The following is a 16,613-nucleotide window of genomic DNA, read 5'->3' as shown; positions in this document are numbered from 1 at the left end:
GTCATAGTAAGCACATCGCGTGCCTTCTGGCAGACACGTAATGAACACTGTGTGCTGTACACTCCCAGCACCCAGAGGGTATCTGTCTGTCATTTATGAATAATGCGATGTTACCACTAAGCTGTGAGCAAAACAAACCGGGCTGTTTGCATTCTAGTTAGCTTAAATGCAAAGATTCACAGGAAACAATACAGGAAGGTGAAAACCTTCTACATGAAGAACAATTTACCAAGAGAAATACAGAGGCTACCTCCTGAAATTGTTACTTGGCTGACAGTCATGCTGATCCTCTTCCGTCAAATGACTGGTCTGGAACATGCATGCAACAAGTAAAGTCAGAACTCCTGATCTGCATTCTTGTTCTGGGTTAGTGGCTTGGGATTTATTACCATTATTTTTTTTTTAGTTTTGAATATTGTTGGAAAGAAATAGGACACTAATAGTCATTGCTTTGAAGGCCAGATCTCCCCATAAAGACGACCTGTCGCAGCCCATGCTTTGATAAGAGATATTATTCATCTCGTGTGATAGCAATAAAGTTGATAAACAAAAAATAAAAATGACTACCTAATTTTTAAAAAAAATAAAATAAACATTTTTAAAAGGGTCCCCATGCTCACGCACACATGTTCTGCGTGCATATATAAACGGCAATCGTACTACACATGTGAGGTATCGCCAAAAACATCAGAGCAGGAGAAATAATGCTATTGCCAGACCTCTTCTGTAACCCTAAACTGATAACGCTTTTAAAGCGTCACCCATGGAGATTTTTTTTTTTTAGGTATTGTAGTTTGTCACCATTCCATGAGGTATGAAATTTTAAAGCGTGACATATAAAGTATCCATTTACTTGGTGTAACATCATCTTTAAAAATTTGACCCCAAAATTTGGTATTATATTGTGTTTGTGTGCACCAAAATTCAATAAAGTGTATTTTTTCCTGCAAATTTTTATTTAATAAATCGTTGCACAAATATTATGCAACATAAAAAATTGCAATAACAGCCATTTTATTCTACAGGGCCTCTGCTTAGAAAAACATATGTTTAGGGGGTTTAAGTAATTTTGTAGCAAAAAAAAAAGCAGATTTATACATGTACCGAATGCGAGAAATGTCAGAATTGGTCCAGTTTTGAAGTGGTTAAAGTCTTATTCCATCTAGAAACAATATTTCCATTTTTAGTAGATGCTGGTGAATTAATAAGACACTAACCTCTGGTTTAAAATATAAGAGTTCTATTCATACATGTACCATTAACTAAAAAAAAAAATAGCTCTCGACCTTCTCCAAATCATTAATTTTTTATTTATTTTTTTGCTGCTGTGATCCAACTTCCTGTTAGAAGGTGGCAACATTTATTTTCCGTTGTCCCATTGTATGTAGGAATGTAGCCACCCTCTCGCTTACTCACAAGATAGACTATGGGATGTGCATCCAAACAAACAGGAGTGGGGGGGGGGGGGTTGAAATAGAGGCTTTGGAGCTCACAAAGGACATAACAAGATCATACAAAATCAAAGAAAAACTATTTAATGAAAAACAGATTACTGGTCCATTAAGAAGTGAACATATACAGACTATTTTTGGAAAAAATAAAGATATTTAGTGTCACTTTAAATCACCTGACCATTTCCTATGTTTTTAGGAGCCTATGGAGGTCTACCATAGCCATTATTTGGGGTCCTGCTCTCCCCATTTTTATTATTTCATATTATGCAACATAAATTGCTGGAATACCTAACATTCCAGGATCTGGACATGAACAGTCTCGAGTTTCACTGTAGCAGTATACAAAGGCATATACCAGGAAGGACTGCACCCAACTAGGTCCATATCCCTGGACTGGCACCCAGCTCAGCCTCTCAGCAAGCCACTCAGAGCCTGACTGGGCCACTCCTGCCCCCTCCACAGACCAGCACTCCAGTGAGTGGGGGGCCCAGAGCAAAGAGCTGGTTACTGATAGTCACCACCTCTCTGCTCATGGAGCCGTGAGAGTCGAGCGATTGGCAGTGTTCGATCGCTCGGTTCTCAGTGTTAGAGGCGCTGGGGCACAGATGCAGCATCGGACAGCTACTGCATCCACCTAGATAAAGTATCAACTTATATTAAAATAAAAATACCCATACTTCTCTTTTAATAGAATAATCTTTTACAAATCTACACAATACTCCTACCAATCCTACATCTTAAGTCCTCAACATTCACCGACTAAGACATGTGGTATGAATAAAAACCGCATGGTGAAAGTTTATTGAGAAAATATGGCAAGAGTTTAAGGCACTTCAAACACTTAAACACAGAAATCAAAAAGAAATAAGACAAGCTATTATTATATAAATAAGTAAGGTGAACAGCTTATATTTCCATTGAGAGACATACATGGAAAGTAACCTAAAGTTTGATTTTTATGAACATAAACATATTAACACATAGAACTAGACATATTTAAAAATATATATTTATATATTCAGCAAATATGCTTAAGGCATGTACATTTTTCTTTTTTTACAGATTAAAAAATATGCAGCAAATACTGAATTTCTCAACATATGTAGATAAATTTTTTTCCTTTAATAAAAAAGTTACATAATACATAAAGCCCAGAGGACAACGTTTCTTAGTCCATTCAGATCTACTGAGGGCTCTCCTACACAGTACAACTAAAACCAAGATACCAGCAGCCCAGCTGGAAGTGGATACGTTGTTTTAGAACCATTCATCAGTACGGAATGAAGACTGAGGAGCAAAGTAATGCACCACGTATAAATATTAAACCAGTAACAATAACAGAGGCACTATGGCACTTTCTAACACTGGAAAAAGTGGGAACAGTTCATAGCATCTTTATGACTTGACTTAACAAGTGCTAGTCCTTGGATTTTGTATGTAGTCCAGTATCTTTCTATAATAAAATCCTTGTTTCATAATTCCACGGGTGTCCAATGGCAGGACAGAGCCTGTTCTCAACATACAGCTTTGTTCCAGTTATCAGACTTCCCGTGATATCTACATAGATATTGCTTCAGTCTGCTGGTGCATTCAGGCACAAAAACAGGTACATTCAGCATCTGTCAGTTAGACACAGGTAGCAGCAGGTCAGAGATGGCAAACAAATATTAATTGTCAAATGGTCCTCTTTGTGTTGGACTGGGTGGAAGTTTCTTGCCTAGTCTGGGGGTGCCCTGTAAAAATAAATAATTCAAAATTAAATTAAAGAAAAGAAAAAAAAAACAACACTTAAAACATACTTGTGATTAAAATTCAACAAGGGTTTATCTTTCTGGTAGCAGAGCCACCATTGATATGGTTTGCAGCCTATAGATGCGCATAGATGGTCAGAAAGGTCTGCTGGGCATTACCACCCGACATTAATTATCTTTCTGACTCAGGCAACTGCATGCTTCGGTGTTCATGCAAAGCAACAGGTTCGCTGTAATAGAGGCTTCACTACTCCATTCAGCAACCAGAAGTAATGCAGAATACCCAGTACTTCTCAGAAACGGGAACATGTGACTCACGACTTCAGAAGTTGTTACTTGGGGATTGGTAGCCAAAGCTACCAGTGTATCACATAACAAATGGATCATATTCCATTTGTTGCCTTGTGCATTGCCAGCACCCTTGATCTCCAGAGACTACACGGATCATCCCAACACAATCCACCTGGAGCGGTAACTTTCTTTTTTTCAGTGTATCACATGATGGTGGGCAGGAGACCTCAAACCCTGTGCAAACTTTGTGACCTGGACCTTACACAGGGCTTTCCTTTCTCCCACCAACATAAGCAAGGAAAAGAGCCTTTGTCAGATTATTTACTTGCTATTTGTGTCCCCTATTGAAAAGATTTGCACTTAATAGAGGACAAGAGTCATAAAAAAAATGCACATTTATTTAATTTAGTAGCCAGGACCGTCTCCTACAGTTGATTCAGTGGTGGATTCGGGGCACCACCAGTGCAGAGTTTGCTCAGGAATGGCAGCAGGCAGGTGTGAGTGCATCTGCAGCGAAGCAAAGACTTGAAAGATGGCCTGGTGTCAAGAAGGGCAGCAATGAAGCCACTTCTCTTCAGAAAAAACATCAGGGACAGACTGATATTCTGCAAAAACTACAGGGATTGGACTTCTGAGGACTGGGGAAAGGTAATTTTCTCTGATGAATCCCCTTTCCGATTGTTTGGAGCATCCAGAAAAAAAGGCGTGTCTGGAGAAAAAAAAAAGGGTGAGCGCTACCATAAGTCCTGTGTCATGCCAACAGTAAAGCATCCCAAGACCATTCATATGTGGGGTTGCTTCTAAGCCAAGGGAGTGGGCTCACTCACAATTTTGCCTAAGAAGAATGAAGTGGCTTGGGGAACAAAACATTGAAATTTTGGTTCCATGGCCAGGAAACTCCCCAAAACTTTTATCCCATTAATTGACTTGTGGTCAATCCTCTAGAGGCAAGTGAAAAAAACCCACAAATTCTGACAAACTTCAAGCATTTATTAATGCAAGAATGGGCTGCCATCAGTTAGGATGTAGTCCAGAAATGGATTGACAGCATTCCAAGGGGAGTTGCAGAGGTCTTGGAAAAAAAGGGGCAACACTGCACTGCACTCTTTGCATAAACAGAATGTAATTGTCAATAAAAGCCTTTGATACTTATGAAATGCTTATAAAACACACCAGTATACCATAGTAACATCTGACAAAAAAAATCTAAAAAACGCTGAAGCTGCAGACTTTGGGAAAATTTATATTTTTGTCATTCTCAAAACTTTTGGCCACGGCTGTAGACTGGACAGGGGATAGAACTTTGTCAAGCTCCAATTACTGTGTCTTCTTGTCCTGGTGACACCTTACCACATGTGACACCTCCTGGTGTCACCAGAAAATTAAACAAGGGGAAATTTTGCCTTGGAGGACAGAAACCACAATAAAAACTTCACAAGGATTCAGACGCTTACCCACTCCATTGAAAATATATTTAAAAAAAAATTGACTGGAATTGAGCTTCAAAGTGAACCCGTTATTTATTTATTTTTTTTAATCAAGAAAATATTTTATTGAGGCAGAGTAAACATACATTACAATCAGGGGTCAAGTCCTGGGGAAAAAAGTGTGGGAACTCCCACCCAAGATCCACTCCCCCACCAAAAAAAAAAAAAATGATACGCTCATATGCATAATTACTTTTTTTTTTTCTCGATCCACTGTACCTTAGTAATTCTTTGTTACTGGCCGCTTCCTGTATATGGATTCATTGGGTAGTGTGCGGGTATTCTGTCACTTCCTCAATGCCTCAATGTCTTCTGGGAGCTTGTGTCATTGTTCCCAGGAGACATTGCGGCATTGAGGAAGTGACAGAATACGCGCACACTACCTGATGAATCCATATACAGGAAGCGGCCAGTAACATAAAGGATTACTAAGGTACGCCTGCCCCTGACAGTGACTCGAGCTGGGCATCGCCGCTTAGTGAAGGATTGGCTCGGGCGCCTCGGCTTCTCTAGTCCTGCAAAGGGAACTGCGTTCCAGCTGTGAAAAAAGTGCAGGGACTCCGTTCCCACGCGTTCCCGCAGGACTTGAGCACTGATTACAATAGTTGCAGGATGCACAGCAATGAAACAAGGATACAAACAATAAGTTTATGTACTTGACCAAGGTAAGTAAACAATAGTAGAGGAAATTGCGGCCTATTCCTCACCTTCAACCAAACCATATCAAACTCTCTGAGACTAACCCCACCTTACGAAAGGGTCTATGATTATTCATCTCTAGTACATGGTAATTATTAAAGATCTGAAATCTAGCCTTAAACATATGATCTAGTTGATTATAGTATCTGCCTTTTTCTGTGCACCTATGACCAATGTCCATCAATGTAAACCATAATCTGTTTATTAACCCAGTGTACCATGAACCTGGTCTCATATCCGTGTCGCAAATCCTTACATGTCTCCAGGGTAATGTTTGTCCTACCACATCTCTCCCTGCAGTAGCCTATCCATAACCAATTCCGCCGGTCCCAGCCCCGGAGTGTCCACCCAAGGCTGCCATAGTGAATACAATTTTTTGGACGCATTTCTGTGTTGGTATGTAATTTTTTCCTGTATCAACATATTATTTACCATCTTTACCCAAAGTCCTTCCGTAGGCACTCTGGAGGTAATCCAATATCTAGCAATGGCTCTCCGAGCCGCATAAAGCAACTGAAGCACAGCTGTGTGACCATTGGGGGAGAGAGAAGGCACCTCGAGGGCCCCAAGGAGACACACCACTGGATCACACGGTGCCGGAAAGCCATACGCCTGTGATATAGTGTTAGTGACATAATGCCAGTATCTAAAAAGTTTTGGACATTTCCACATCATATGTAGTAAGTCCCCCTCTTGTGCGTTACATTTTGGACATAGCGGAGAATCTCTTAGTCCCCACTTGAATAGACGAGCCGGTGTCCTATATACCCTGTGGAACAGAAATAAGTGTGATAATCTGTGTTGTGCGGATACCGATACCAACGGGGCGAAAGTCAAGCATAATTCCCACGTATCCCCGTCTATGGGGCCCAAGTCTTTTTCCCAGCCCTTCCTACATGGTAGTGTCGACGCGTCGTGGGTGATACCAATCAGTCTGGAATAGACCTGCAAGCTCATACCCTTCTTGTCTCTATTCACCAAGACGTCAGTGTGCAGGGGGTGCTTCATAATCGAGATAGGGGAAAGCCTACTCTCACTCTGGATAGCGTGTCTTAGTTGTAGATATTTGTAAAACTGTGTTCTAGCAAGCAGAAACTCACTTTCCAAATCTGTGAAGGACTTTAGGCCTGAGCCTGAACCTGTTACTTTAACTGTTAAGGGAACACTCATTCATGACCTTAAATATATAGCAATAAGAAATAAGCTGAAAAGTGATAACTTACATACTGTCGGTACTATATATATCCTGTATAATATTAGTTACATAGTTGTTTGTTCTCCTTAACAGTCAAAAGACTGCTAAATTATTGAAAGCAGAAATCTTACTGTCTATGGGTGCCCTTAGAGCCCCCATCCCCCCCATTTTTTGGGGAATTGTTCTCTATTCAGTTGGTGAGGTAGGACCTACATTTATTGTTTTTATTAGCGCAGGACAAAGCTGGCCTAGTGCTGCGATACAAGTCTTTATCCAGCAACAAGTGCTTTTGGTTTCTGGGGTACTGATGCATTTAGAGGACAAAAACTATAGTAAAGGAAACTAGGGAACACTCCTCTTTATTTGATGGATTTATGCATTATTATCTTGGCTACTAAGGTTTCCTAAATGCATCTCAAACATGATGTAGATGCCATAGGGGCGTTTGCAGCATGTTTACATCGACATAAATGGAAGCGTTTGAAGAACACACAGCCTCCCCATGTTGGGTCATTTTTGAGGTGATGCAACCATATGGTCAATCATGTGCACTGAAATGCACACAATTTCGACAGGCATTCATAAAGCTTCAAAAACGCTCATAAAACATATGCTTTTGAAGCTAATAGTTAACTTGGCCATAAAGGGTTACACTTGTGGATCCATTTGACTTTTGTTTTATTTTTATTTTTTTATCATGAATAATATAATGAAAAAAAACAAAAAAACAGTTAACATCAAAAATGTAAAAATAAAAAGTCAGACTAGTGATTGAAAAATGCAGATACTAATAAAAAAAAAAAAAAAACAGTGCCTTGAAAAAAAGTATTCATACTGCTTGAAATTCTCCACATTTTGTCATGTTATAACCAAAAATGTAAGTTTTTACTGGGATTTTATTTGATAGACCAACACACAGTGACACATAATTGTGAAGTGGACGGAAAATTATAAATTATTTTACATTTTTCATACAAATAAATATCTAAAAAAAGTATGATGTGCATTTGTATTCAGCCCCCTTTACTCTGATACCCCTAACAAAAATCTAGTGGAACCAATTTCCTTCAGAAGTCGCTCAATTAGTAAATAGAGTCCACCTGTGTGTAATTTACTCTCAGTATAAATACAGCTGTTCTGTGAAGCCCTCAGTGGTTTGTTAGAGAACCTTAGTGAACACACAGCATCATGAAGGCCAAGGAACACACCAGACAGGTCAGGGATAAAGTTGTGGAAAAGTTTAAAGCATAAATCCATTGTTGAAAGAAAGCCATAAGAAGTCCTTTTTGCAGTTTGCGAGAAGCCATGTGGGGGACACAGCAAACATGTGGAAAAAGGTGAGACTAAAACTAACATTTGTGACCTAAAAGCAAAACGTTATGTGTGGCAGAAAACTAACACTGCGTATCACCCTGAACACACCATCCCCACCGTGAAACATGGTGGTGGCAGCATCATTTTATGGGGATGTTTTTTTTTAGCAGGGAAAGGGAAGCTGGTTAGAGTTGATGAGAAGATGGATGGAGCCAAATACAGGTCAATCTTAGAGGAAAACCTGTTAAGAGTCTGCAAAAGATTTCAGACTGGGGCGGAGATTCACCTTCCAGCAGGACAACGACCCTAAACATACAGCCAGAGATACAATAAAATGGTTTGGATCAGAGCATATTCAGGTGTTAGAATGGCCCAAAGGCCAGACCTAAATCCAATTGAGAATCTGTGGCAAGACTTGAAAATTGCTGTTCACAGACGCTCTCCATTCAATCTTACAGAGCTTGAGCTATTTTGCAGAAAAGAATGGGGAAAATGTCACCCTCCTAGATGTGCAAAGCTGGTAGAGACATTCCCAAAAAAAAGACTTGCAGCTGTAATTGTAGAGAAAGGTGGTTCTACAAAGTATTGACTCAGGAGGGCTGAATACAAATGTACACCACACTTTTGAAAACCATTTATCATTTTCCTTCCACTTCACAATGATGTGCCACTTTGTGTTGGTCTATCACATAAAATCCCAATAAAATACATTTATGTTTTTGGTTGTAACATGACAAAATGTGGAAAATTTCAAGGGATATGAATACTTTTTCAAGGCACTGTATGCTATAAAGTGAATAGGAATTAAAGGACAATTAATATCATGCAAGTTCTGGTTGTTTATTTAATATAAAAATATTATACTTACTGGTGATGGCGTTTTAGAGAAATTAACGTGGGCATAAAGAAGGACAGCTATATCCTTATGACCGGCATCCAAGGCAATTGACATAGCTGAGCTACCATCCTGACACAAAAGAAAAATAAAAAATAATCAAAGATGCATATGTAGAAATAATATAAAAGAAAACCACCATGTTGCTTGACCAAATAACTATTTTAGTATGAGGGCCTAACTAAACAATCCATTCAATATTTATCCAGTTAGGTTGGACCCTTGCAATACAGAACTGTTCATTTGTTTTCCTGATCCAAGAGATCAAATTAGACAAAAAAGGACTATGTGTGACCAGCTTCACACTGATACTGATACCAAAACTTCAGCCCTGTGAAAGCCAAATGTTATTTAACTTCTTCCCGCCCACAATCTGTACATTTTGCACAATCATGTCATTCATTCACAGAGATCTGTGAATAAAGAAACTACAAGCTTGTTAATTTAAAGAGACCTGATTGTATCTGATCACCTCTATGGTATTCAAAACCAGAAGCGACCTGTACAAGTTACTTCCGGTTTCAGTGTTTTGTTTGCAAGTTGTTGCTAGCTTGTACAAGCATTGGATCAGACTTATCTTTGGTCAGCTCTGATGCGGTTAAGGTCACAGGGGAAATTTGGGAAGTGATGTTTACATTCCTTCTGACAGCAATAAAAGTGATTAACATTTTATTTTTTAAAGCTACAGTGTAAAAAATAATAATGAGAAGATGTTTAAAGCTCCCCCATAACCCCATGCTTGTGCACAAAGGCGAATGCAGGCCTAGGTCCCATTTCTTCAGTTACTTTCTAGTTTCCAGGCCCAGGCAAAATCGAGTCCTACATCCCTGGGGTCTTCAGGAGGGGTTTTCTCAGCTAACCACAACCTCCTTCCTGCATGCCTGAGCTAAGGGCAGATGGATTGCAGCTAGGGGAAGTTTTTCAAAGTGATTTCTCAGATAAGGCATGGAGACATGCATAGATGGGTGAGTTTGCTGTTGAATATTAAAAATGAATTGAATAGCATTTCTAGATCTTGGTGCTCAGATGCAGTGTAGTTCCGCTTTAAAGCGAGTTCCACCCATTTAAAAGTCAGCAGCTACAAAAAGTGTAGCTGACGATTTTTATTAAGACACTTGCCAGCCATGCAGGCACATGAAGCCTCGCTCCCCTCCCCCGACATTCTGACTGTGGGCGCCTGGCTGTGGCTTCACAGCTGGGTGCACACTGCGCATTGCACGAGCCGCACGCTGTGAATGGTCGGGCAATCTTCTGGGACGGGGGGGGGGGGGTAGGGGGGAGAGGTGACCTTCCTTCTGTCACCGTGGAGCCCGGGGAGGAAGTGGGAGCCCAAAAAAACTGGATATCCGCTCCCCCCCCCCTCCAAAAAGTGTGGCATGTCAGGGGGTCACCATCACTTAAAGCCGAAGTTCCATTTTGAAGTTACTTAAAAAGTTGCTCCTCTGCTGTATAGATTTCTGGATCTGGGTTGTATAGCTCGTGATCCTCAATTAAGGGCAATAAATGTTAGCTTGATTTGTGGAGAAAGAATTAACTTACATTGTCTTCTAAGGCAGCATTGCAGCCATGCTGGCCAAGCAGCAGTTTTACTATTTCTACGTGTCCATGTTCACTTGCACACATCAGTGCAGTGGAGCCTTCGTCGTCCTGAATGTTTACATCTGCGCCACAGACTAGGAGAGCTTTGACCATGTCTATCCTGCCATGACTCACTGCAAGCATCAAAGCTGTCTGGCCTGCCTGGAAATAGAAAAAAAAAGGAGCATCTATGTCAGCAAAGGCCCAGAATTTATTAAAGAACACAGCAACAGATGTGAATGAATTACTCGCAGGGCAATGTACAAAATAGGATTAATATGTGAGGCAACATATTTCTTGTAGGTTAACAAAACTGAAGTAGTCGTTCAATATAATGTAGAAAACAGCAATAAAAGAAATTTGCTCAAGGCAACAGCTGGACAAAAAAAAAGTCCATTAGCCTAATCTGTTCATCTGCTGGAGTAAATGTATGAACTGTCTGGCCAAAAGTGGCTCTGCCTATATAGGTACTGTAAGAGAAGAGTCACATTTCCTCTTCTTCAAACAAAATTTAGATCTACCAGCACAAATGAGACTTGGGTCTTGTAATTCTACTTTTTATAAGGTCTTAAAGCCAGCACTGATCGCATGCTGGTTTTCCAGTATGCCCATACCCTAACAGCCCACTTCTGTCAGGTAGGTTGGGATACACACGAGCTGAACGTCGGCCAGTTTTTGCTGAACCAGTCGATATTCAGCCCATGTGTACCAGGCTTAAGGCTACCCACCAACACAAGACTGCGTCGTTAAATCATTTGCTTGCTCAACACATAGGTTGTACAACGATCATTTGCATTTTCCAAAAGGAAAGACAATTTTGCTATCGCAAGTCACTTTATTCTGACAAACATATATGGCCTGAAATTCCTCCCTGTAGGTGAGGGGAGCTTACAATCAAAAAGTCATGTCATGTTTGCTGAGGATTCTGGAATGTAAAGCAAAACACAGTTGTCAATATAAGCACTCTCACTTCATTATGTTCTGTTCATGAATTTAACTCTTTTTCAAGCAGACACTGGAGTTTTAGGCTGTCATAAGAACTACAAAAGGGATCCTACCTGGCTGGCTTTGGCATTAACGTCTCCACAGCTGAAAAGTTCCTCTACCACGCGCATATCCTTGGCTGCTTCTACAGCTGCCAAAGCTGCGAGCATGATGGGAGTGTAGCCAGCCTTGTTCTGGTGATCTACATTACAAACATCTGTAAAGAAAGAGACTATTCAGTTATGGCATTAGACCATTAGAAATAGAAGTAGAACAGGAATATAAAACATCAGGACAGTTGACCCATTATATGTACGGACTTGCTATTTGAGTTCAAATCACTTTTGCAATCACATTTTTAGAATTTAAACAGCTTACAAAAAAAAAAACAATTCTGTTTTTCACTGTGTTCCTTGCTTTATTAAGAGTCCTATTAATTCACCCTAACTGGGTATGTTGTTTCCTTTGGCAACCAAAGTGGTTTTATAGTTTTATCTACACTGAAGAAAGCCTTGCAGACTGCAAACATTCCTTGCAAGTAATGACCACGGAGAAAGCCATGTATGGAGATGTAGTTTCTGCTAATCAGTCTTCTATTTTAGATCATGAATGGAGTGTCTGTAAATTACCAAACACTTGTAGATCCATACAACTTGCGTATTTTGATTAAAAGGGTATATCCAACTATTAAAGTGAACATCTTACAATGTGCCCCATTTAATAGCCCCTTTGTGAGGTATTACCTGCACAAGAGTGTTTTGGGCCAGTTCCATGACCTAAATTCTACCAAACAGAAGACCCAGCAAACTGAAAAGTCTTGCAGTGGAGGGGCTTGGTTTATTAATTGTTTAAACATCAGTCATTATTTGTACCAGCTGATTGGAGAAAAGCCAATGTGGTACCAATATTCAAAAAAGGGCAGAGACAAATTCCTGGAAACCACAGGCTGTTCAGCCTAACAATCGTTGGAAAATTATTGGGGGGGACTATATCGAAAAATTTCATGAAGAAAAAAATATAAGTAGTCATCAGCATGGGTCTTCAAAATGTCGTTCTTGCCAGACCAATCTGTTAACATTCTACAAGGAAGTGAGCTGCCATCTAGACAGGGGAAGGCCTGAGGATTTAGTGTACCTGGATTTTGCAAAGGCATTCAATACAGTACCCCAGAAACGCTTAAGCTGAAGTCTACAGGCATGGACCTTAAGGTTTGTGCTTGAGTAAAAAAACTGGTTACAGGGGCTTGTCCAAAGGGTAGTGATAAATAACATGTACTCAGACTGGTCTGGAGTAATGAGTGGCGTACCCCAAGGTTCTATCTTGGGACCAATTCTATTCAATTTATTCATCAATGATATAGAGGATGGGATAAAATAGCTCAATCTCAGTTTTTGCGGACAACACAAAATTTATCAGGGCAATAACTTCACATCAAGATATAGAAATTTTACAAAAAGACCTGAACAAAATAACGGAGTGGGCAAATACATAGCAAGTGAGGTTTAATGTGGAGAAATGTATAGTAATGCAGACAGAATTCTCACCGCTCCAGGTGAGCCTCGTGCTGCCAGTGCGGTAATGGCAAAAAACAAAAGAACAAAAGCTGTACAGCCGCACTCCAAAATTTTCTTTAAAAGAGATGTCTTTATTTTCAACTGTGCATACAGTCACTGCAAGCCCACAAAAATCAGTATGGCCAACGTTTCGCACTGGCGTCAGTGCTTAGTCATGGCATTAGTAATGCATTAGTAATGCATTAGTAATGCACTTGGGGCAAAAAAACATAAAATGCAAACTACTCCCTAGGAGGAGAACCGATAGGGGAATCAAGGATGGAGAAAGATCTGGGGGTCCTAGTAGATGACAGATTGAGCAATAGCATACAATGTCAAGCTGCAGCTATCAAAGCTGGCAAAATATTAGCATGCATAAAAATAAAAAACATACATATACTCCAGGGATAAAACTATAATCCTACCACTTTATAATACTCTGGTTAGGCCACATCTGGAGTATTCTGTCCAGTTCTGGTCACCAGTCCCCAGAAGGGATGTGCTGGAACTGGAGAGAGTCCAAAAAAGGGCAACAAAACTAATAAGGGGATTGGAGGACCTCAATTAAGACTTTAGACTGCAAACACTAAATTTATTCTCAAATACCTCAATAGCGATCCCAGCATAGGGAAAAAAACGATTCAGTCTCAAGGAGTGTAAGAGGACAACGGGCCACGATTGGAGGAAACCTAAACTGGGCAGGGGGTTTTTCACTGTCAGGGCAATAAGGATGTGGAACTCTCTTCCACAAACTGTGGTGGCTGCGGGGAGTATGGATATTTTTAAGAGACTCTTGGATGTGCATTTTAATCACTTAAAGCCCCGGAAGATTTTACCCCCTTCCCCCGCAACGCGCACCCTCTGGCGGCTCTTAAAGGGAAACCCGTATATATACACACACCGGGTTTTGTGCAGGGGTGCCATTCTGCCCCCCGTAAAAAGTGAACCGGTTACAGAACACAAAACATACAGTGATATGGGAAATAATTATAGACAGTGACACACGTGCACCTACACAGGTTTAACTAAACAGACTATTAGCTTTATTCAACCTTACCTACTATGAAACTATGAAATTATACTAGGGCTTTTCTTATTGAATGAGCCATTGAACTGAAAAGCATTCACGCACTACAGGTATTTGATTTGTGTCACAAATCAAACACTACATTATGCACTACATTATGCGCATGGGTCCAAAAAGTCCAACTGTGCCAATAGAGTGGTGCCTAAGTGAGCCCTATTATATGTAGGCCACTATACCAATGTAGGCAGTGGACCAGCATTCTATATCTGCATTATACAATATAGGACTTCTCTAGTTTGACGTATATAGCCAAGTGATATAAAAGCATAAATTAATCCTACGAAGTGCCCTTCCATGCAACAATAAAAAGCATTCAGTGTTCACTGTTACACAATGAATTTCAAGTACAAAGCTTCTCACATGACCATTTGATCTTCAAGCACTAACCAGCATCCAGCAGCAGCTTGACAATCTCAAAGTTGGAATGGGAGACGCTGTAGTGAAGTGCTGTGTTTCCATTGCCATCGGCCATGTTGATAATATAGCGCAGGGCAGAAGATGAAAGCTTAGTAAATGCAGCAATGTAATCCTCCACCATGGCAGGAATGGCAGATTTCTGACTTGATACCCTGAACCATTCATTTTGTATAGTGTTCAAACACAGCCTCTGTCCAAATAAAGCATTAGTTAATATACAGTGTTAAAAGTAATATTGTTTCAAATAAACTAGTAGTTTCTATTAGGAAAGTAATACTCAAATTTTTAATGAACGGTCATTACTATAAAATGATGGTCCATGAGATTTCTGTGCTAGGTTAAACATAGAAAAGTATTGAGCTCATAATATTTCCTCCTGCCCGTGCCCTCTCCCATGACTTCTCCATCAAGATCAATAATACAACCATCAGTCCCTCCCCTCATGCCAGAGTGCCAAGGTGTAATCCTGGACTCTGACCTGTCCCTTCAACCCCAAATCCAATCACTGTACAACAATTGTAGACTTTAACTCCATAACACCTCAAAATATGCCCCTTTTTACTCATTGCAACCACTAAGCAACTTATTCACTCCTTCGTTATCTCTAGCCTTGACTATTGTAAGTCCCTCTTCATTGGCCCACCTCGCCGCAAGCTATCCACTCTTCAGTCTATCATGAATGCTACTGCCAGACTCCTCTACCTTGCCAGCCATTCAGTGTCTGCCTTCCCCCCTGTGCTAATCCTTCCACTACCTTCCCATTGCCAAGCAAATAAAATTCAAAACACTAACATACAAAGCCATTTACAACATTGCCCCAAGCTACATCACCAATCTTGTTTACAAATATCACCCAAAATGTCCTCTCCACTCCTCCCAAGGCCTCCTGCTCTCTAACTCCCTAGTCTCCTCCTCCCAAGCTTGCCTCCGGGACTTCTCCAGAGCCTCTTCCATCCTCTGTTACTCCCACTCTCATCCTTTCTAAACTACTGCCATAGTGCTGATCTATAAGGATATACAAGCCTCCTGCATGTATCCTCACCTGTCAAATGTCTCCCCTCTGTCTGTTATGAGACCTGAAAAACTGCAGATTCTGTGGGTCGGTCTGTTGTCTGGAGCTCGGTGGGTGGAGTCGTGATGTCAGTAGACTCCCCGCCCACCTCTACACTCCCCTTATCAACATGCATTTTTTCCTATGTATTCCTTACACTGAATTCTGCTATGATCACCAACATCCAGTTAAAATCCAGAAAAGTAACCACATGACTTCAGAAAAGGAGTGGGGGTGGGAATTAAAAAATAATGCCTGTCTGAAGCTAGCATGAGATATGTAAATAACCTGTCACTCACAGCAAAGGGGCGGAACGGACCAAGGTTTTTCTCTGTAAGTCCATTTTATTTCACTGGACAATAAAAGAGGATTGCTCAGAGCTGGATTAACTCTGTGTGGCAAGACTGAACACAGATGATAGGAAATCTTATACTCTACATTGTGACATCAAAAAATAAAAATAACAATTTTGGGTTTACATCCACTTTAAGTTCTCAAAAGAGATGTTTCTAAAACCCAGTTTAATAATTGTTCATTCTTTTCAACATTTCAGTGCATTGAATACATTAGCCTTATGAAATAAAAAGGGTTAGTCCACTGACGCAGAAGCGCTTCTAGAGATTATGTACTTACCACATCCTTATTTGCTAAAGCTCGTGGGTCATCAACTGCCTCTTTTAGCACATTGCAAGCAGATAACATCTTTTCACTTAACTCAAACCTGTACATACATTAAAAAAAATGGTATAAGCCAATATTTCACCACTTTCTACATACTGTGCAAGGAAACATGAATGGTTTTAAAAAAGGCTCAATAGTATGATGATGTTTGCTACAAACAAAAATGTATATATAAT

At 40.2% G+C, this 16,613-nt stretch overlaps 1 protein-coding gene across 8 annotated transcripts in view; it reads right to left on the bottom strand.

Annotated features, from left to right (window-relative positions):
• Positions 1-2,226: 2,226 nt before the first annotated feature.
• KANK1 (KN motif and ankyrin repeat domains 1) overlaps positions 2,227-16,613 on the bottom strand; it is a 255,581-nt gene continuing 241,194 nt past the window's right edge. For all 8 annotated transcript variants that reach the window (XM_040357089.1, XM_040357143.1, XM_040357107.1 and 5 more), the window contains 6 exons: positions 16,390-16,477; positions 14,676-14,895; positions 11,723-11,865; positions 10,626-10,826; positions 9,060-9,158; positions 2,227-3,187 (listed from right to left, as the gene is read on the bottom strand). In XM_040357089.1, coding sequence (XP_040213023.1) covers positions 3,122-3,187; positions 9,060-9,158; positions 10,626-10,826; positions 11,723-11,865; positions 14,676-14,895; positions 16,390-16,477 — 817 coding nt within the window. In that variant the 3' untranslated portion in view covers positions 2,227-3,121. The remainder of the gene's footprint in view (positions 3,188-9,059; positions 9,159-10,625; positions 10,827-11,722; positions 11,866-14,675; positions 14,896-16,389; positions 16,478-16,613) is intronic.

The sequence above is a fragment of the Rana temporaria genome, chromosome 1 (genome assembly GCF_905171775.1).
Source record: "Rana temporaria chromosome 1, aRanTem1.1, whole genome shotgun sequence".
Lineage (NCBI taxonomy): Eukaryota > Metazoa > Chordata > Amphibia > Anura > Ranidae > Rana > Rana temporaria.
This window is presented reverse-complemented; position numbering and strand designations above follow the sequence as displayed.